Raw genomic sequence first — 21,531 nt, forward strand, 5'->3', positions numbered from 1 at the left:
CCCCCCCCCCCCCCCGATCCTGTATAAAGATTTCACAAAACACCACCTACATGCATAGTCAGTGAAACAGAGGAGTTTTGGTGACACCTACAGTATATCCCACTGATAATCATACTGACAATCATACCTTGAAGCCCTGCTTTTGGGCGTTGTCTTTTGCGCCATCTATAGTTCCCACCCTGTACTCTAGCACAGCTCGGGCTAGCTTGGGGTAGAAGAGGGCTATGCCAGGATACATCCAGATGTCCTGTTACAGGAAGGCAGGGTCATCATACAACCCAAACAAACAGCATGTAGAGCTAGCCATTAACTGCCTTACCTGGTCCCAAAAAACGTGACCCCAGTAGTCCTGACCATCCCCACCATTAGACAATCCTCCTGGACTGACTCCACCAAACGAGCTGGAGGTGTCATGTATGGATGGAAAGGCACTGAGGAGGTAAAACATGCAGCCAATCAGAGCCTTACAGAGTCTCTCTGACCCTGCCACCACCACCTGGCTCTCCAGCCATAGTTCTTTCCAGGCCTTCTCATGAGACGGACGCAGGTTTCCAGTCGCTATCAGATTCAGGCTCTCGTCAAACTTGGCTTCAGCAGTGTCTAAACTGTTGGCCACCACCAGGACGAAGCCCCAGCGAGCCTGGCTCTGCTCTGGAACGAGTGTCAGAGTGGGGGGTATGTGGGTCCAGATAAGGTGCACTGTGGGACAGGAACCTCCTGGGAACTCAGCAGTGGTCACTTTTCCTTGGATGTGACTGAAGGTGAGAGGGATGTTGACTGTGTAAGATATAATTCTTGTACTTCATAGTGCAATTTACACATTTTTATAACCTTACCTTCCTCCTTTGTAATCAGGACCAGACTCGAAAACAATGTCTTTGCTCTGAGGCGTGAATGAACTGACCAGCCTAACAGTGATTGGCTCCTCTGAAGTCATCTGACGCACCAACAGAATTTCCATCACCATTAAGTTGGGGTAGTATCGGTGTGAATACAGAGATTGTGTGACTGTTACACTTGTTGAGCTCAGAGTGTGGGTAAAAATGCCTGGATGAGAACATGAGATTGTTACCAACAATAACTCTTCACAACACAGATTCCTGGAACCAGACAGTCATACACTGCTGCCCATACCTGTGTGGGTGTCCAGGCTATAGGTGTGCTGGGCTGGCTCATCTGTCTCAACCTTCACAGTGAGAGGACAGGGAACATCTGCCCGGTGACAACGTCCACCCTCCCCGTTATATACACCACCCATGTGCATGGTATTGCTGTACACCCTCCATCCCAGAAGCCCGTTGGCCAGTGGAGGGAGGAAGCGCCGGTCACTGGGCAGAGTGTCGCTGGAGAAGATGTAAGGGTCTTCGTCATAGGACATTGTGATGAGGTAGTCTTTACTTGGAAGTCTGCTTTTCTCCAATGCAGTCCGGGTTTGTTGAGAGGGTCCTAGCTCTTAAACAATAAACAATTATCTCACTTTACTACAAGTTAGCATGGTTTGAAAACATGTATATTTTGCCATCAGTCCTCTATTTGCAATGGTATAGTCGCTCAATGAGACTAAAATGGTTATGTGATGTATTTATGCAATATTACTGGACTGAAGCATTTCACATGCTCCTGCCAGTAAATGCTATTTGTAGATTGTGTACTTTGGCACTTTTGTGTCACAAGACATGTGTCATCCAAAGACATAAAGCAAATAGGTGGACAGAAAGTTTTAAAAATGAGCACCCAAAAAAACAAAAAAAGACACAAACCCCTCAATAGTTTAGCATTTCTGAAATGAATAATTGCTTTGAACACATTCATTGGCAACAATAATAAACATTCAATCTGAGCAATCAAACTAAGCCACTCCTGAAAGTCCGCCGTCTGTCTGCATAAACGTCCAGCATAACTCACACACTACTACAGTGGGAATATTTCACTCTCACTTGAACAGGAAGACGCATCTGTTTCTGCTACAACGAAGAGTTCTGGAAAAAAAGAAGCAAATTGAAGATAAAACCTGCAGATGTTCCCAAACTGCTTGTTCTATAAAGTTTATTTTACAAAAAAAACTTAAGTGCTGTAATTCCCCTTACAATTCACGTCTACTGAAAGCAATGAACTCAAAAGCTGCTGATAAAATGGGTCCAAGTTAGGAGTGTCGAGTATCAAAACTGAAGGAGGAGGCCATGTAGCCCTCTATGCTGCAAAGAAAACCTGGACATGATTATGGGTCTGCTGGAAAACATGGTATGGATTTCATGTGGAGGATGAAGTAGATTATGTCTGAACATAGACTGTATATAGTATATCAATAGATAGAACACCACTGCAGATGAAACATGCTCATTAGATTTTTAGTGAAATGTCACTAAAGTGCACTGTACAGGATACGTTAAATCCGAGCTTTCATTAAAAAAAAAGTCTTAACGATATAAATATACACTTTAGTTTTAGTTACAGTTGGACAATTTGAACAGTCTTGTTACAGGCTGTAATGGTTGCCACTTAGCGTGTATATATTCATAATTAAACACTAGGACTACTTGGCTGATACTGTAAAAAATTCTCTTCAGGTCACAGTGAGAGGTGTTTACATTTCCATCCTATCTCTTCCGAGAAGTATCACATCACTTTCTCCAAGCTAAATCATGTCATCTCCACTTTGCTTATAAGTCGCTCTAAACTCACTTCTTTTCTTTTTTTTTTTAACCTTTTTTGCTGTTAGCTCTTATGTCACTCCTTACACAATATTTTGGGACCAAGCTTTTTTAGTCAAGGCCCAGAGCCTCTGGAACAACCTGCTTGAGGTTAGGGAAATAGGACTTCTTTTCTTAAAAGAGACTTTTAATGGGAGACCTTATACTGAGTTCAGTTTAACTGGATTTTACCTCAGTAGTACTTCTGAGTGATTTCTTTTGTTAATTTACACTTACATTTGTTTGTTTCATTGTGTGAAGTACTTGTAACCTGGTTTTTATAATACATAACAAATGAATATTATTGTTATATTATTATCACTATAATCAGGGTTGTAGGCAGGGATGCCCATGTCCAAATGGGGGCAATGGGGGCAAGTTATTTATGTAGCCCCACAATCAACATTTATTAATTTAACATAGTACACCTAGAGGTTAAGGTGCTTGCCACAAACTGCAACATCCTCTGTTTGCATTCAGCTGGGGTCCTTTGTTGGATGTCATTTCTCTTTTCCCCCTCATTTTCTGAGGTTCTGAGGTTTGTGTTAACAGAAGCACAATATTTCTCTTGTGAATATTTGTTTTTCTTTTATGTAAGTGGTTCTGTAAAACTAGCTTTCAAAAAAGTAAAAAACAGTAATAATCAGGACATTTAATCACCCTCGGCTCAACTGTAGCATTTCCTTCATTAAACCACATGGTGGCGCTGAGGAGCTGTTTCTGTAACATCTGGCATCCTGCCGGGGATCCGAGCCACAAACCCTGGGAAAAGCAGTGCTTTGTCCATATAAGGCTGCAATCCATCCGCTTCCCTCTTCCTCCCCAGCTCCCTTCCTCTGTCTTTCTCAGACCTGAGGGATATTTACAGAGCGGGTTCCTCGGCCAGACTGCCCAGCCTTATTAGGAGCTCAGCTTGTTGTCAGTACTTCTACCCTGCAGGACAGTGGTCCATCTCTCTGCTCTCAGATGAGACAAACAGATGGATGACTGCTGTTAATTTCATTTTAGTGCAAATGGACGTGAGCTCAAAGACAACAGGACTTTCACAGCTTTTGACCCAGACTTCTACCGAGCACTAATCCAGCACATGTAATGACGCTCATTTCTATTATGTCAGTCAAGTCCCTCATGATGTACTGTCCACCTGGGAGCAGCAGAAGTAGATGAATATAACAGTCCGAACATACTGTAAATACATCCGTTTTCTCTGCTAAGCTCAATGTGTAGCAGCTGTTCTTATCGTCTTTTTTTCTCTGACCAGTGATGAAAGACATCTGGCTACTAGAAAACAGAACAACTGGATGATACAATGTGTTGAAGCGGCAATAAAGAACACAACCAATTGACCACAAATCTCAAAAGTGAAACAATTTGAAGACTCCATCAGTCATAGCACGTTACTAAGAAGCTGGAAATCCATGTAGGATTTAGTGTTGTGGATGGGAATAGTGTTAGGATGCATCCTTGTTAAAGAGTGATGTCATATTCAATCAATACTTTTGTGAACAAAAAGATGGAGGTGGAAACAAATTCTTAAGTGTACATAATAACCAGGCAGTCACTACAGACTTTTATTAGGGTGCAGACAGCCATTCAATATATTAGAAAACCAACATGTGAAGAAAGGCTACATGAGTTTTACTTCAAAAGGGGGTATTATCCAAGACTAATATTTATACACATATAATATACATAACCATGCTCCCTTACAAGAGAGGAATTGACAATGAAAAACTATGACAATAATCTTATCATTGGTAATAACCATCCATAGCATAATAGGCTTTGACAGAACAGCAATTTCTGGAATTGTGCAATGACCTTTGACCTTCTATGGGTAACTTCTCCCTCCACTCACTAAGCGAGACGGTGCTGCTCTGAAATGAGTTTGTCTGTCTGGAGGACGGGCAAAGCGTCAACGTACATCTTTTACAGCTTTGCAGAGAGTAAAGTGCTGTGGTCGACTGACCTGGTTCTGCGGTCATTTTAAGAGAATGGAGTGTGTCTGTGGTCACAAAAACAAAAATGTATGTGGGGAAGTGCATAGGTGGAGAGGTAGGTGGGTTCAAACATTTGCATGTGGAAACAAAACAACCCAACAGAGTTTCGTGGACTTCCCCCTGTCATCAGGACGTACGTGCTGAATGTAAAGACAAGGCTGAAATGCGTTACAGAGCTGTTTTTTACTACACCAAATCAAAATCTTGGTCACTGCTTGACAACACGTTAGATTTGAACTGTGAGGGGAGTAAATTTGTAAATGTGTGACGTGAGCGTGTTCACAAAAAAAAAAATACTAAAGTAAGAACTTTAAGGCCCAAGCTGCCTTGTGCGCTCGTGGAATGTGCATGGAGGAAAGATGTGATGCACGCATAGGAATGTGTGTGCATGTTAGTGTTCCCCTGATGCACAGTTGTCGTAGATGTGTTGTGTTGCACCAGCCGTAGGCTTTCTGGCTGTTGTCGAGCCTCTGAATGTAGCCACAGGCCTTCATTCCATAGGTCTTCCTGTGACAAACGGGCCGCAAGGCACACAAAAGCCACTCCAGCTGTTCACAGAAAGGCATCACAATCCAAGTCAAGCTGTGGTGTTCATGTACATAGGACATTCTGCTGCTTCTCTCCCCTCTCTCTCACACTCTTTGGCACTGGGAGGAATGTGTAGAAGCAGGGTGGGAGGGAGGGATGGATGGAGGGATAGAGGAAGAGGGTGAGGGGGAATCCCTGCTCTTCGTGTCTCTTTCTCCCCATCTATTTGGAGAGCTTGCTGATGACTCGGATCAGTGCTCCATTTTCATCTTTAAGACGCTGGTTGTCTGCTCTCAGGTCGACCAGAACCTGGTGGTAAAAAAATGGAGTACACATTAGAACAAAATATAAACCCAGTTTGATGATTTATTTCAGGTTTTCACGTAACTGGATTATGATACATAGGACGTTAAGATTATATATTACAGGGCACATGGCGGAAGTTAACAATTATGCCAGCTGACCAGCAGAGACTCCAGTCAAGAGACTGAAGTTACCTTTAGACAGAGCCAGGCTAGCTGTTTCCCCCTTGTTTGAAGTCCTCATGCTAAGCTAAACTAACAGTATGGCGGCAGTGGATTTATAATGATCATAAAGACACACAACATATCAAATAAGCATATTTCCCAACATGTTGAACTATTCCTTTAAAGAAAAGGACTTTACCTATTCAATCTGTATTACTGGAAGATCAGATGGGTTTGAAGTAGTTGTTAGGTAGGCAAACAGAAACATCCATTAATGTGAAAAACAACCAAATGTATCACATGTAACAGAAAACAATTATCACACTCCCTGAAAACAGGCTGTGATAGGGTGTACTGTATTAAACAACTCCACAGTGTACCTCGACAACACTGCTGCCTGCACAAGCTAAAGCCAAGCTAATCAAGCAGAAGCATGCAAAGTGTCTGCGGCCATGATAAGACTTGTATCCTCACCTTCAGCTCCTCCTCCAGCTCTGCCATTCGACGCTCCAACATCCTCCGGTCCTGATGCCAGAGAAACGTGAGGGACAGTGGGGGGCAGAAAGGAGGTGATGTAGAGATGAAGACGGATCACAAAAGGTGAGTGAAAACAGGTAAAATAAAGTGGTTCAAGTAGTGAAGAGAGAGCATCAACAGACAGCAGGGGTGGCAGTAGTGAGGCAGATGAAGCTACTACTACTACAACAACAACAACAACAACAACAACATCAGCTGGGATGCATTACCTTTCTTTCCAGCTCCAGCAAGTCTGAACAGTCAGTGAAGCGCTCCTGCCTCTAATGAATACAACAAATCAATAACATTAACATCACCTTAACAGTTGTTTTACATGATCACCAGAAGGCCTGTGTTCAAATAGACATGAATATCTGACTACCTGCAACATTTTGACATGGATGTCTCCTGTGCTGATTTGTATTTCCAATTAAAGCAAGACAACAACCACTGTGTCCTCAAGTGACAATCACAGGACGATGGAAAAGGGTAAAAGATAGTATAACACTAGCACAAGTAGTCATAAAGTTAACAATGTCAGTTCCCACCGCATTTTGTTTGCTAACATTAGCTAACTTAAGCCATCATTAGCTACTGGTCATACCAGACCAAGTAAGGCTGTAGAGGCACAAGCCAAGGGCATTGACACGAGCAAGGACACATTGCATTGCTAATGAATTCATAATTTGTAAGAGGATGAACGAATTAGTTCTTCATTTAAAAGAATTTTAGCTTTTATATCATACAATACAGTTTAAACCACGATATAAAAAAAATAAAACACACAGAAAGATGTTTTGTTTTCATCTTCAAAAATAGTATTTGGGATGAATAGAGGAAGATTTGAGTAGACACAAAGCACGGCAGTGACAGCCACCTGAACTGAACACAGAAACAGAAGAAGATGTCAATACTGGCCACAATTATAGAACCTGTCAACAACTGGTTTCACCACTTTAAGATGCTTCATTTTGTCTTTTTTATTTTTAAAGATAACTGTTAGGGCATTTTTAGGCCTTAATCAACAGGACAGCTGAAGACATGAAAGGGAGAGAGGCGGGATGACGCCAGGCACGTGGTCAACGCGTGCTCAGGATAACTCATATAGGCACTGCTCTACACTGACTACCGCTGCTTTTTGTCTTAACTAAAGATTAATAGTTGTGTTTGTGTGTCTGTGTCATCACCTGTGTGGCCTTTTCCAGGTCCAACCTGGTCTGACTGATAATTCTCTGGGTGTCCTGCAGCTGAGACTGGAGCTGGCTGTTTTCTCTGGAGACCTCCTCGAACAACTGACACAAGCAAACACAGAGTAGTAAATAACTGGCAAGAAAAACTAATTTTTGGACCTCAAAATCAGGTCTGTCTGCTGACCTTCTTAAAATCATTGGTGTCAGAGCCGTCTCCCTGAGTGCAGTCGTTAAAGGGCCTGAGTAGATGAGCAGAGCAGAGATCAGAGACACCGCTATCATTGAGACTCTGCTGACAGAATAAAGAAAGAGCTTGAGGTCATACCTGGAACTCAAGCGTTGGTCTGTCTGTAAACAAAGACAAGCAAACAGTTATGTCTGGGATCACACACAGAGACACACACACACGACACCCACCCCCACCACCCCCACCCACCCCACCACACACACACACACACACACACACACACACACACACACACACACACACACACACACACACACACACACACACACACACACACACACACACACACACACACACACACACACACACACACACACACACACACACACACACACACACACACACCACACACACACACACAACACACACACACACACACCACCTGTGTCTCCAGTCCACTGCCTGAAAACTCTTCCTCTCCACTGGGATCATTGTCATCACTCTGCAGAAGCACAGACAATGCAACAGGTTCTTATAAGACACTAAAGTCAAGTGCCAACATTACTGGTGTTGTATATAAAAAGATGTTTGTGGGGTTCACCTCCCCGGTCCTCTGTGCCTTCCTTCTGGCCCGAGCTTGTCTCCTCTCCCTGCGCTCCCTGGCCCATCGCTCTGTCTCGCTCTCCCCTGTGCTGGCCTCAATATCTGGAACGAAGCCAGACAGCAGTCATTTAAGAGCAAATCAAATATTTTCACAAACACCACATAGTCAATATCAAGCTCTACACATTTTGTTAGAAGAGGGAAGTGATGATGAGTACCTCTCCTGTCAGATGTCTGAGGGCGTGGAGTGCCGGCGGGCTGTGTGAGGCCCAGCAGGTCAGACTTCTGCAGACTGGCAATACGAGACCTCCAGCTCACTTCCTGTAAACACAGTATTCCCAGCTATGTGATGTCATGACATTATATAAGGGCAGGCAACACAGGCCTATAACTCTCATATATGGCTCTCACCCCCTCCTCGCCCTTCTTCGCTTTTGCCTCCTTCTCTTTCTCTTCCTCCTCCTTCTTTTCTCTCCCTTTGTTGTCCGTCTTCATTGTCTTCTCTGCCTCCTGCAGATCTGTAAGCGTCACTCCCTTGATGTGATAAAAAGAGGAAACACAGTCTTATGTACCGGACTGACACACAGTACTTTGTGTATTGAACATCTGAGTGGATGGTGTCTGTACCTGAGTGGAGCGCCGGGACTGCCGTGCGTGTCTGGAGCGAGCCTTCCTCTGTGCCTCTGCCTCCTCGTCCCGCACTGGCGTCAGATACGATCTACACAAGTCACACTTTTAGATTTCACGCAGCCCCATCAATCCCACAATTTATAAAATGTTGTCTCTCACACTCACACACGCGCCTTGACTCACTTGCGCCTCTGCTTGGCCTCCTGTTCGCCTGTGGTTATGCTCCTAGAGTGGGAGGTGGTAATGGCAGACTGATCCTTCTTTTCTGCCTGTTCCTGAGGAAGTCTTAAAGAAAGATAAGAGGTGACTTTCAGATCTTTAAGACACGCAGGAAAATTAATTGGAAAATTTGTATTAAAATGAAATACCTTTGGGCCAAGATACTATTAAGGCGGCTGAGTCCAGCAGAGCTTGATCCTGTGCTAGCTGAGGTCAGGGTGGGGTCATCCAGTCTCTTTCCATAAGATGAGCTAGAAACAAGACAAAGCCCATTGAAAACACAAAGACATCTTTCACAGCCACACACACACACACAGCCAGCCACACACACACACACAGCCACACACACACACACACAGCCACACACACACACACAGCCACACACAAGTGTTCACTGCCGGGGGAATGTAATAAGCTGTGAAACAGCAATAATAAAAATCACACACAAACAGGAGAGCAAACAAAAAAACGAAGACGTGGCAGCGAGCAGCATGACTGACCTGTGTAGCAAAGAGGGGGTGGAACTAGTGAGATCATTCCCTGATTGACTATAAAGGCGCCGGGTGTAAGAGGAGCTACGACTTAGCCAACTGAGAGAGGGAGACAGGATGACAAGGGCACATATGCAGTGACTCAGAAAGACAGATTCTGTTTTAGCAAATGCAGAAGCATATGAAAGCACTGACTCACCTGTTGGAGTTGTCAGGGCTGCTGTCTGGAATACTTAAGAGTCTCCGTGTAGGGATGGGCGGTACCCGAGCGAGCCTCGGCTCCTAAGATCAAGGGGTGAGATCGTTATATCAGTTATTTTATGTGACTCAGCGAAAACAAGCTGTAAAAGAAGGCTTTATTTGGAGTCACATTAGATCTAGATTAGATAAATAGAACAGTAACTGGTTTCATGGGTGTATAAATCCTTGAATCATGTGAGCGCCTGAAGTGCGTACCTTGGTGTCGGCCTCAGAGCTGAGGCGGGGGCTGGAGGCGGAGCGGGTCATGCCCACAACAGTCTCTGGAGGTCTGCTGGGGTCTTGGCTGGGGTCAGACAGTCCAGCGGAGCCCAGAGTCACCGAGCTGCCTGCCTTTCTCAGAGAAGTTCTCCAGGAGACCGGGGCCTCTGGGGCTGGGGGCTTGCCTGGGTCCTGCTACAGAGCCAGCAGAAGTCATCACTGTATTGTTCAGTGTCAAATTCACATTTGATGTTCTATACCTATATAATATCTCAAAATTGTACCTTTTTCACTTGGCTTGCGGCAGTATTCGTTGACAAGGAGGTAGGAAGCAGGCTGGTGGCGTTGCGTTTATTGTTCAAGTTGTTTATTATCTCTCGGTTTTTTGCTTTTTCTGCAGCCGTGCAAAGGTCAGAAATGAATAAGTCACTGGTAGAATCATAAAAAAACGTCACAACACAGACGCCCTTCAAAATACAGACAGCAGCAGCTTCTCTTACCCGACTCTGCGTCGCTCTCCGATTCGCTCTCCTCCTCCGAGCTGGAGCTGCTGGAGGCCTTCCCCTGGCTCTGCCCCGTCTGGCCTTCCTCCTCATCGTCCTCGGCCGGGCTGCTCTGCAGGGCGGGAGGTGGGTGCTTCTCTCGCTCATGGAGGCAGATCTTCTCCTTACTGCTCATACGAGAGATAGAAGTCCTGCAGGGGCGGGGCCAAGGTGGGGTGGAACAACAAGTGGCATGCAGGGAGCTGATCAGTGAGGACAATCATTCCACATGCAGCCAATTAGAGCGAGCATGCGCTGATCAACACATGGTGGGTGGAATAGTGGGTCACTTTCTGTGATGCCATCTGTCCTATCACTAGATCACCATTTAGCTATATGTAACTTCAACCTACAGCTTTTTTACCTAATCAGTTATTTTCCATAATCTTTCCTCAATATGTCAAAATGCAAACCACAGGGATAAGATAGCAATAGAGCATCTCCACAAATGTGTGCACAAACCACATACTGTATACTACAAAGTACATGTTTTGTACTAATATAATAGTGCATCATTTTGGCTTTGGGTATGAAATAGAATGCCACTTATATTGTCCTTCAAGATCTAAACTGCCAGTAAAACATTTTTAAAAATTATTGTTATCTTGATTTGTCAGTCATTTAATTTACTAGATTAGCCAAAAACAGATATTCCTGTCTTGTAATTTTTACTGTTCTATTCTATTTTGCAGTGTAGGACAAAAGCATCAAACAAAAGTAAGTAGTTACGTGTTTTAGAGTATATACATTTGAGTATTCAGTACGAAACTGGGGCACAGAATGGCACTGCCAGCTACATCTATCCCAGGGCTCGACATTTAAGCTTGTCCGGGACAAGTGGATTTTTTGTAGGGCAAGTGGAAGACATACTTACTTGCCCCACTAGAAAAATGAAATCTCTAACAAAATAAAATGCCATGTTACTTAACGTTATGTGCCACTCATTACGTCTATGTAACTGATTTAAAAACGACATTTTTCCCTACAAACCGGGGCAGCGGACGGCTAACATTATACCCAGGCCGCTTTTCAGCTCATTCTCTGTAAGCGAAGCAGTATAAAAGCACGGCGGCCAGCCAGCGGGTGTTAGCTGGCTAACGTTAGCTTGCTAACTCCGCTTTAACATTACCACATCGTTGACAGAAAACGAGCCGAATACAGATGACACTTGGGGCGATAGCAATGTGGTTTGAAGCATAAAGTTAATGTGACTCATTTAACGACTGCATGGCTCTCTGCCTCGTAACGTTACTCCTCAGCTGCTCGTTTGTCCGTCCGTTATTTTTAAAACCTTAGCTCCGCGACTTGCCGGATTAAATATCAGCAAATAATCAACTGTAAAGTAGCTACACCTTTTAAATTAGCTTATGCTAGGTACAAAGTGAAAATTAAAAAGACGTTAATCCATTGGTATGTCTACAAAATTATTTTAGATATAGTAGCTATAGCTAAGTTAAAGTTACCAATACCTAGTGATACACTGCACACCGGCGAGCAAAGTATTACTTTATATTATGGAGTCTAGAGATCCTTTTTCCTTGTTGAAGGGGAAGTCTATTCTTGGGACACATTTGTTTCAACTGAATTGTATTATTGTTGATAGTGTTTGGATGCTTTCAATGTATTGTTTGAATTCTGCATTAGAAAAACACACACAAAATTATGGACTAAACTGGACAAGTGACTTTTGTGCATGGAAAAGTGAAACGTAAATGCACTTGTCCAAAGGACAAGTGCCTCAAAAAGTAAATGTGGAGCCCTGGATCCAGTGTGATGTCAGTGGATAGAAGCAACAAGGTTCAAAGGAATGCTGGGGCTCTTTACATCACACCTGCATGCAAGCTAATAGTACTGGGATTACTGCATTCAACTGAGGAACAGCGTAGCGTGTGCCCACACACACACACACACACACACACACACACACACACACACACACACACACACAACACATGCCCACACACCAACACACTGGCACTGACCTGCGTGTGCGAACTGGTACCATGGAGATTTGCGGGCTGGTCTCAATAACAGGAGTCTGTTTCTCTTTCTCGCTGCGTAACTGAAGAGGAATATAAACACACATAAACAAAGAGAACATTCGCCGCTGTAACACTATCAATCATATCAGGTTTATCTAACTGAGTGAGATAGTTGTGGAGCCTCTTTGAAGGCAGACTCACAGCGTTCTGCTTCTTCTGCAGCTCCTCCAGAGTGTCCGTCAGGTTCTCATCTGCTACATCTAGAGGTGTTTGGCCCTATAAGGACATTCACAGTGCATCATCAGTCATGGCACCAATAAAGGCTTCAACAGTCTATGCAGAGGAAACGGTGGTTTGTCTCGCACTTACCACATTGTTGACGGCACCCATATCACACATGTTGTCAACCAGCAGGGAGCACACTTCCTCCTGTCCCCAGTGAGCTCCAGCATGCAGGGGCGTCCATCCGTCGACGTCCCTGCTGTCCACGTCCACCCCACACTGTAATAGCACCCTGAAGAGGGGAGGAAAGACGGAGAGAATCAACAAGATGGGGAGAAGATGAGGAATACCCAGGAGAAGACGCTATGAATAAAAGCAGTTTGACTTGGTGTGATACCAAATTAAGACAAAAGCTAACAAGCTGTCATAGCTCATGTGTGTAGACTGTTTCTCACTTCAGGACTTCGATGTAGCCTTTGGCAGCGGCAACGTGCAGAGCGGTTGCCTTGGTATTTGGGTGAGGTGTGAGGGTGCCACCTCCTGCCAGCACCGCCATGGCGTCCTGTAGCATGACCCTCTCCTCCTCCTTCCTGGCGTTGTCCACGTCTATTGCTGTGATGCACACATGAAACAGTGGCGATTGTAAAACGCAGACACACACACAAGTCTGATTTTAGACGTTTCAAAACAAAACAAAATCTCTTATCAGTTTAATATACAGAACATACTGTGGGCTGCAGTCAGAAGACAAAATATTAAATTTCATTTCATATTCTTATAGTGGTCATCCGTGGTTTCAGCTGCATGATGAATCTTAGCACTGTGTGTATTTGACAGTGATAAAAATATAAGCCTGGAGCCTTAGTATACTTTAGTACTATGAAGGTCACAGAACATTTGGTACACAGTGACTCTGTCCTCATTTCTATTTCCTGGTGCCTCTAAGCAGGACATGAGACATGAAATGCAAAGCAGGTTTTGGCGTGAGCTCTGTATGAGTTCCTCATTTATTTTGCTCCTAGAAGGATTAACTGATGCCAAACCACATATAAAACCCGCCGCAATCCAACCGCAATATACAGATAACTAAAAGCACCTAATCAGCAACACTGTGCTCACATTGTTTCAAACACCAGCAGCCTTCAAGCTGCCATTTGCAAATACGATCAGATACGTCATGTACAAACATACTGTAAAAATGTTTCAAAGATAAGAGAAAGCTTCTACCCATCTGTGAAACTACAAACTGCAGAAAGGTCTCCGGTCATTTGGCATAAATATTTAACATACTGTATAGATAGCAACCAGGGTAGGAAATTAACCTTTTTGCCCACCAACTACAGTTGCTGGTGGATGACCAATTTTACCAGCCAGTTATATTTTTTACCAGCCACTTTTTCCCAGAATTCAAAATTTATAAAAGAGAGTGCACATCTTTTGAATGGCTTCAGTACATTATTTTGTATTAATAATACATATTTTATTCATATTAAAGTGATGTAAATTTTTGTTGTTGCCTTTATTGCCACACTCTGCTCCTGGGGTTCCATCTTTGCCAGCTGTATGGCAGTATACTTGATATGAGACTTGGATGACTCGTGGTCTTTTAGTGCCTCTAATTTAAGGTTAGTTGTTCCTCTAACGAACAAATTGTTTGCATTTTCTGAAGACGAGTAGGTTCGACAGTACGTACAGTGCATGGATTGGTCATCTGTAAGGTAGGCTATAGGGTTGTGCCAATGTACAATATATCATTGATCATCGTGATGGTTGACTGGCGTCGCGATGGAGAGCCACCATTGTGATGCCACGCCCCCCCACCCTGTCAGACACACTAATCCTAGTGAACGGGAAATTGACATGACAAGTTGTAATGTACTGCCCCTACCAGCGGTTGCATTTAATACGGTCTATTTACAGAGGGCATTTAAATGTATGTCTGATCAACTGCCAATTTAGGGGACATCACCCAACCCTAGTAGGCTAACCAATCCCTCGTTTTCCCTTCGCCACAATGCACCACTTTTTCTTTACTTCGCCCTCAACAGTTGCTACTGCTGAGTCCGCGTTGAGCCTACTATTACCGGAGATATGGTGCCAAATTTTTAAACCAATGTCACGGACTAGCGCTGAAAACCACTCCACCCGCCACTGTGGCTGATATACAAGGCAAAGTCACCCGTCAATTTGAAAAAGTAACCGCCATTGGCTGGTGGCGTGACGGAGCGATTCCTCACCTTGTTTTTTGATTTCCCCTTTGAGAAGTCTCATCATGGCATCTTCTGTGGCCACGTCCAGAGGGAGCTCTCCTTCACTGTTCACCGCCCCGACGTGAGCACCATGCTCTATCAGGTATCTTCAAAAACAACACACAGCATACAGTGTCGAGTTGAGAATGAAACAGGTAAAATAGAATATGATGACACATAAACACTGACATCAGCGTTATTTTTACAATTCACTGCAATATTATAAAATATTATTCACGACCACAGCCTTTTAACTCAAGTTTGACAGAAATACTTTGGGGTATTTAAGTTAAATGGCAATCATGTGTCAGTGTGGTGACGGTCACCACTCACTTAGCGATCTGGATGAAGCCGCAGGAGGCTGCAGCGTGCAGAGGAGTCCAGCCCTCGTTGTCCCCTCTGCTGACGTCACTCCCGCTCTCCACCAGAAACTGCACCATCTCAGCATTTTCATCAATGCAGGCCTGCAAAACGACACGCAACCACACGATGGATTGCTATACATGTGTTTATTGTTGGTCGTTTATCATGAGAATCCCCACTGCGCACATTTAAAAAACAGAAACCAGCGGCACACGCCAGACAGACTCCAGTTTCAGTAGAGAAGATCTTAGACCCACTTCATTATGGTTCGTAACCAAAGTCAAAACTGCAAACACTGATCCAGAATCTATTAAATTTATCTAAAGCACTGGGGCTTAAACAATGACTACTGTGTCTACTTGTAATGACTTTCTTTTAAGTGGGCTGCTAAAAGCCCTCAAGTACTTTTCAAAATAGTCATTAGTTGTGGCGAGAGTGAAACAGAAAATCTATTTAGCTGCTTTTCCGGAAGCAAGGACGAGCTGAAAGCCCAATGTGACCCAACACAAGTCCCGAGATGAATCCCATGCAGACCTCATGGGAGTATGTTATATGTTGCTTTAATACTTAAAAGAAAAAAAAAACTTGGTTGGATCTGTGCACGCCTCTTTTTTACTGCAAAAAAGCTCTGGTTATTAAATTCATTCTTTGAAAAAAAGTCATAAAACTTGCCAGTGGGTTCAGATTATTTCCGCCCGTTTTAAATACAAACATGGTTTAAGGATTTCCTAGAAAAACAACTAACCTTGAAGCAACACAGAATGAGGGAGATTTCTGCACTTTCATCAAAGGAGGTTGATTTGTACTAGAAATATTGCAATACCTTTCCAACGGTGGTAGTTTTTTTTGTATATAGTATATAGATTTTTAAATTTAGGTTGTTTGCAGTGTGTATTAGCAACAGGTAATGTTGTCATATTGCTTGTTTTGGCTGAAAGTTGTAATTTTAAAGAAATCCTAACATTTGTGAAGCTGGAACAGAGAATATTAGCACACTTTTGCTTGATAAATGACTAACAATGAATCTAGTAATTAAGCAAAATAGTCAATTATATTATTATTTTTGATGGTTGACTGGTTGATTAATCATTCCTGCACTGAGCACACAGGAAGTTTATGTAAAATAAGAAAATAAGTAGCTTTTCACAGATAAAAAAATGTGTTAAAGTGTTTTACATAAAACATACAATATGATACATATTAAAACAAAGTACAACTAAAATCACAAGGTAATATCTAAAACATAAAGTGCCACTTGGTTACATCCTCATACAGTATTAATCACAAACTTTCAAGATGGTGTCTGCAAGTTTGTCTATATGTCGATTGTGTGGGTTTTGACAACAGTGTGGTATGCATTTATATATTTTGGTCATTTTATGTTCACTTTGGTGGTGCATTTTGGTTAAGCTAAATGCTAACATGCCAACATGTTCCCAGTGACAATGTTGATGTAAAGTGATGTTTAACCTAGACTGGGTAAACCCCTCCCACTCTGCCAGCGACTTGATTTCGCCCTGCAGCTCAGTCTGGAAACCTGCACGTTTAATTCTCCTGCATCAGTTTACAACCAATCACAAACTGGCTTTTCTACCTGGCGCGCTATTGGCAGGTCTAACACAATGACGATAGAGAAGCGACCAACCAGCTTCTTGTTTGTATTCAACATAGCGGCCACCAAAGTGCAGCAACCATGGATGTATAGCGCTCTACAGAGCTCAACAGTCCCGCCCCCTCCTCCAAGAGACCTTAAATTTCCCATTCATTTCTCTCATTGACGGTTGGAATAAGCCTTATAGAAAAAGAGTTTTAGACCATGCCTTAGCTTAGGCTAACCAGCTACCACGTGACTCATAAACATACAACATATAATTCTGAGTGAAACAAAATCCAAAAAAAAGTCAAAAGGTACAAGACTGTGTACATATTTTCATTACTGAGCAAGGGAACAACTCTTCCCATAAACCACTGTGAACCACTGAATAAAAGAAGCTATGGTTTGTTTAGCTAAAAGCTAATTTGGCTAACCGCTAGCTGAGACAGCATGTAATAACTTAGACCCTCAAAATAAAAGCTGAAAATAACCGTTAAAAATATATAACAGCTGTTACGTCAGCTATAGCCTGTTTTCCCAGTGTTTAGCTTGAGTTAACATTATTTAAGACTGAATCAAGCTGTCAGATAGTGGTTAGCCAAATTAGCTGTTAGCTAAACTAACATTAGCTTCCGGGTGGAGGATAACGACAGAAGCGTGGGAACATATCGTGATTCGTGCAGTGTTACAAATCCTCGTAAAACAGGATTAACATCTTGCGCATGCGCACAGATCGGGTACCAACAGCTCCCCCTCCTCACCAGCATGAGTTCCACCAATCAGAGGCCATACTGTGGGATCGAGGGATTTTCCAGGATTGTGGGTAATGAAGTACTAATCCAAGATATCGTGAATAAAAGACATTTATCTCAAAACAAGGTTGGTGCCTCATGAGCTTTTGGAATCTATATGAGCATATAAAATCGCTTAGTCATGTGGTAGCTGGTTTTAACCCTACCATCAACGGTTACAATTTTATGGCTTATTCTCCAATTGTCAATGGAGAAACTGCACTGTATTTCTACTTCCGGAACCCGCTGTGGGGGGGACTGTTGAGCTCTATTAACAGAACAGCAGCTTGTTGGTCTGATTGGTTGAAGGACTTTCTAATTGCGTACAGAGTCATTTGAGCTATGCCCGTTGGTCACTCCTCTTGTGCAGGGAAAACACAGAGCAGACTCCCCAGACCAGTGCTCAATCTCAAATCTGTTGAGCTTGGCTTGGTCTGGTGATAGCCACACTAACGTTTACCATGTTCACCATCTAAGCTTAGCATGCTAACATGAGCTAAGTACCACTTAACACAAAGTACAGCTCTGAGACTGATGGGAATGTCATTAGTTTTGTAGATAGTTGGTCATAAAAAGTACTGTTAAGGAGATATCTTAATCTGGACAAAAGTGGTGCACTGACAGACCAGCAGTCATGTAGCTAACATGGCTAAAAACAAACTTCAGAAAATTTAAATTTTAAACGAGCAGGTAGCCCTAAAACAGATCAGCCTGAATTGAGAGTAAATAAATAAATGAGATGACATCTGCTAAAACTGCCAGCATTTCAAGCCATTCATTATAATCAGTTACTCTGCAGGATGCAACAGCAGCAAGTGTCTGTAGTCACACAGAACTTTGTCCATCAGCCTGCCTTAAGCCATCTAAGAGGCTTTGCTTTTGGACTAAATGAACTAATCACAAAGCTGCTACAAGTCTCCACCCTCCTTCGTAATATAAGATAATTAGTCAGGTAGTAGGGTGGAAAAAAAAGAAAAAAGTGATCGTTTTTTTAAGAGTCTGAGCTGAGGCTCGTAGTACAAAGCAGAGCCAGAACCTTGCAAGTCAAAAGCAGCGTTCACTGGCAGCAGAGGGGATACCTCTGAACAAGTGGGTGCTCCAAGCTGAATGAATGAACAGAGGGCCCTCTGCATTACGAGGGTGCACACACAGCCACCCAACAGACTCCTTCATTGGGTCATCAAGTGACTCATTGTGGAAATTGTCTTTGACAACAGCAGCTTGTGCTGTTCGAGGAATGTTTTCCATTTCTTCATCCGAAATCCCTTAAGTCCCCACCATGGGGAATTGGCAAGGGGAAGAAGAAAGAGAGACAGAAGAGGAGGAGGATGAGTGGGGGAGGAGGGCAAAGGAGAGAGAGAGAAAGCATAGAGAAGAAGACAGAAAGGCTTTGGATGGAGAGGATGGAAAGTTTGGAAAGTGTGGGCCTATATTTAATTCTGGTTGCCAGACAACCGATGAGCAACAGGGGAGAAAGGGATGGTGGGCAGGAGAAGGACCACACTGGATGACAATCCAATATGTGGTGGATCAGCCAAAGGGAAGGCACTTTCACCAAGTAACATCCAGACAGGAACATGCTCACAGACTCATCTGAACCGGTCATGGGAAAGTAACTTCATCAAATACACACAATTGGCTTAAATTAGGGGGAAAACACCAATCATCTCTAAGCATGATGTCACTGCAACAACAGCGAAACCACAATTCAGCTGTGTTGGGGGTGGGGTCAGGGAAAATTAAAAGCACATATTTTATGTTGACAAGCTTGCTAAGATATAAAAGTAAACCCCCTGTAAGTGCTAGTTCAATGTATGAGAAGAGGTAAGCAATGTGCTTATGGCACACGGTATCATAAAAGCAGAGGAAATACTGAATCAACGAGGGCTTGTGTGACAGTGATGTTGTCCAGACTACTCCTCTATGTTATGACTGAAGACAAGGGGAGGGAAGGAGGGACCTTAAAGCACTAAACATGATCATAAGTGAACTCATTTTGGGACATGCAAAAAGCAACAATCCCCAACAGGCTTCCATTTTGCTTTCTTCCTTTAGAAAAACACTAAAGACCTGTTGATTAGATGTTGAAAATGACCTCCTTTTTTACTGAGACTCCACCAAGGACTGAGTGAGTCAGTGCCTTTTAATGTCTAAAATGATCCCACAGGCTCTTTAGTGACTGGTTTATGCAGCTCACTCATATCCCTATATCTCTACATTGTATGCTAGAAAAAGAAGTCTATGACTTAGCTCCTATATAAAACAGTGTGAATGGCCCAGTCTACCAACAGGCTAACGTAACACAGGCCAGAAGTGCTGCTGGGACTTTTAAAAACACATAACATTAGAGATGACAAAGTGATGGGTTCAGTTTAAGCTAACGTTACAGTATGTTAAAATCAAAGTACCTTTCCGTTTTTACCTCTAACTAACTTAACCTAACTCCACGATAAGTTAGGTTAATGCTTCTTCGCTGTGAGGATACGTTGAACCATTACCGCTAGTAGAGCGACAGATAGCAGCAGCAACTCAACGCTCAACTAAAAAACACGTAGATTGAGACGATCCTTAACAGCTAGCGTTAACGTTAACCTTCCTACCTGATGAAGCGCTGTCAGACCATCTATGTTGGCGTGGTTGATGTCAGCTCCCTGCCGGAGTAGCGCTGCCACTTCTTCCCGGTCTCCGGCGGAGCAGGCGGCCATGAACACGGCTCCTTGGGCGAACCGGACTTTCGCCCGCCGCGTCCCGGAACCGCTCAAAGTGTCCCGGGCCTCCAATCCCGTCCGATCCGTCTCTGAGCCCAGCCATCGCTGCAGCTGATCCTGCCGTCGCTGTTTGGCAGCTTCGGACCGGGAATGGTCAGTGGCCGCCATCTTCCCTGGTCTGTCCCGGACAGATTCAGCTCATGGTACGAAGAGAACGGAGTGGTTGGTTTCGTTCGAGTGAGCCCCGGGCTGTGCCCCCTGGTGGAGACACACGGGAACCGAAGCCGTTAACTTCACTGGGAACTTGTAACTTGTGGCAGTCCTATGCTGCCTTCAAGTGCCACTCGGAAAATATTTTCTTCGTAATGTACTGAATTTATATTTTACTATTAAATATATTAATATATATATATATATATAAAATGTCACTTTCTCATAGACTAGGCTATGATTTACAAGACAATAGTGAATAACTTAATCGGAGAAAACAACAATAGGCTTGCACGAATGTAAGTGCAGACCCCAAATAACCCCAATGAATGATTATGATTCTAAAACAAGCTCCTGTATTTCCTCAGTAAATTTACCCACCTGGCCAAGGCTACATTCACTTAAGGTGAATGAAGATGAGAAGCATTTTCGGATGTATTTGTAATCTAAAATTTATTAGATTTTATTATTTTATTTTATTTTTAGATAGCGTGAGCAATATACCATTTAATACAAATGTGAATATTTTGAGATTGTGCATTTCTACTCATAATTTAACTTGAATTGTTTTAATGAGTGTATTCATTCTATTTTGTATTTACAAAACGTGTTCATTTCCTTTTTGTTGTTGTCTTTTGCGTACTGCTGCGTAAAGATTTATCCTTGTGGACATCAATCAATCATTTTATTTGGACACAAATAAGGTGATAGTTTCATTATTTTGAAGCCTTTATTTTTTATTATTTTGAACAACCCACTCTCTCACACACACACAAATAAGGGTAAAATTACTTGTCATCAATTACAATTTAGTGCAAATTCTCTACTGACGCCAATTCATTATGGACTTATAGTGTGGCTTGGTGAGAATCACAATAAAACCGCTTACT

The 21,531-nt window shown here is 43.1% G+C and overlaps 2 protein-coding genes across 16 annotated transcripts in view; both read right to left on the reverse strand.

Annotated features, from left to right (window-relative positions):
- The window catches only part of pgghg (protein-glucosylgalactosylhydroxylysine glucosidase), a 7,620-nt gene extending 5,408 nt beyond the window's left edge, over nucleotides 1–2,212 (reverse strand). Inside the window, exons 1-6 of one of the 2 annotated variants that reach the window (XM_032524185.1) lie at nucleotides 2,088–2,212; nucleotides 1,938–1,979; nucleotides 1,135–1,452; nucleotides 837–1,047; nucleotides 320–755; nucleotides 128–247 (exon numbers count right to left, since the gene is read on the reverse strand). In XM_032524185.1, the coding sequence (XP_032380076.1) occupies nucleotides 128–247; nucleotides 320–755; nucleotides 837–1,047; nucleotides 1,135–1,378 (1,011 nt within the window). In that variant the 5' untranslated portion in view covers nucleotides 1,379–1,452; nucleotides 1,938–1,979; nucleotides 2,088–2,212. Of the gene's footprint in view, nucleotides 1–127; nucleotides 248–319; nucleotides 756–836; nucleotides 1,048–1,134; nucleotides 1,453–1,937 lie in introns of both variants that reach the window. The other variant, XM_032524184.1, reaches the window with a different exon arrangement.
- A 2,025-nt stretch (nucleotides 2,213–4,237) lies between these two features.
- zmp:0000001167 (protein phosphatase 1 regulatory subunit 12A) lies at nucleotides 4,238–20,711 on the reverse strand. 14 transcript variants are annotated; one of them, XM_032523689.1, is made up of 25 exons: nucleotides 20,324–20,711; nucleotides 15,309–15,439; nucleotides 14,964–15,082; nucleotides 13,182–13,338; nucleotides 12,874–13,018; nucleotides 12,706–12,780; nucleotides 12,505–12,584; nucleotides 10,481–10,674; nucleotides 10,265–10,374; nucleotides 9,978–10,175; nucleotides 9,721–9,803; nucleotides 9,531–9,620; nucleotides 9,180–9,281; nucleotides 8,995–9,096; nucleotides 8,809–8,899; nucleotides 8,593–8,715; nucleotides 8,400–8,502; nucleotides 8,180–8,283; nucleotides 8,021–8,080; nucleotides 7,576–7,683; nucleotides 7,389–7,493; nucleotides 6,432–6,482; nucleotides 6,160–6,210; nucleotides 5,885–5,901; nucleotides 4,238–5,527 (listed from the first exon to the last, which is right to left on the reverse strand). In XM_032523689.1, the coding sequence occupies exons 1-24, from the start codon at nucleotides 20,597–20,599 to the stop codon at nucleotides 5,899–5,901; spliced, it is 2,661 nt and encodes an 886-aa protein (XP_032379580.1). In that variant the 5' UTR covers nucleotides 20,600–20,711; the 3' UTR covers nucleotides 4,238–5,527; nucleotides 5,885–5,898. The 14 variants fall into 14 exon arrangements, with proteins under 14 accessions (XP_032379580.1, XP_032379575.1, XP_032379583.1 ...); XM_032523684.1 differs by having other exon boundaries at nucleotides 7,576–7,739; XM_032523692.1 differs by lacking the exon at nucleotides 6,160–6,210 and adding an exon at nucleotides 7,717–7,739 and having other exon boundaries at nucleotides 7,576–7,630; nucleotides 20,324–20,710.
- Between the last annotated feature and the right edge of the window lie 820 nt (nucleotides 20,712–21,531).

This window comes from Etheostoma spectabile, chromosome 8, assembly GCF_008692095.1.
Source record: "Etheostoma spectabile isolate EspeVRDwgs_2016 chromosome 8, UIUC_Espe_1.0, whole genome shotgun sequence".
Lineage (NCBI taxonomy): Eukaryota > Metazoa > Chordata > Actinopteri > Perciformes > Percidae > Etheostoma > Etheostoma spectabile.

Excerpts from the sequence above, each read along its gene's own strand:
- zmp:0000001167 (XM_032523678.1), bottom strand. The coding sequence starts at position 20,599 with ATGGCGGCCACTGACCATTCCCGGTCCGAAGCTGCCAAACAGCGACGG. Across the intron at positions 9,621-9,720 it reads AGCCCTGACAACTCCAACAG|TTGGCTAAGTCGTAGCTCCT; the intron begins GTGAGTCAGTGC and ends TCCCTCTCTCAG. Across the intron at positions 9,282-9,530 it reads ACCCCCTCTTTGCTACACAG|CTCATCTTATGGAAAGAGAC; the intron begins GTCAGTCATGCT and ends TCTTGTTTCTAG.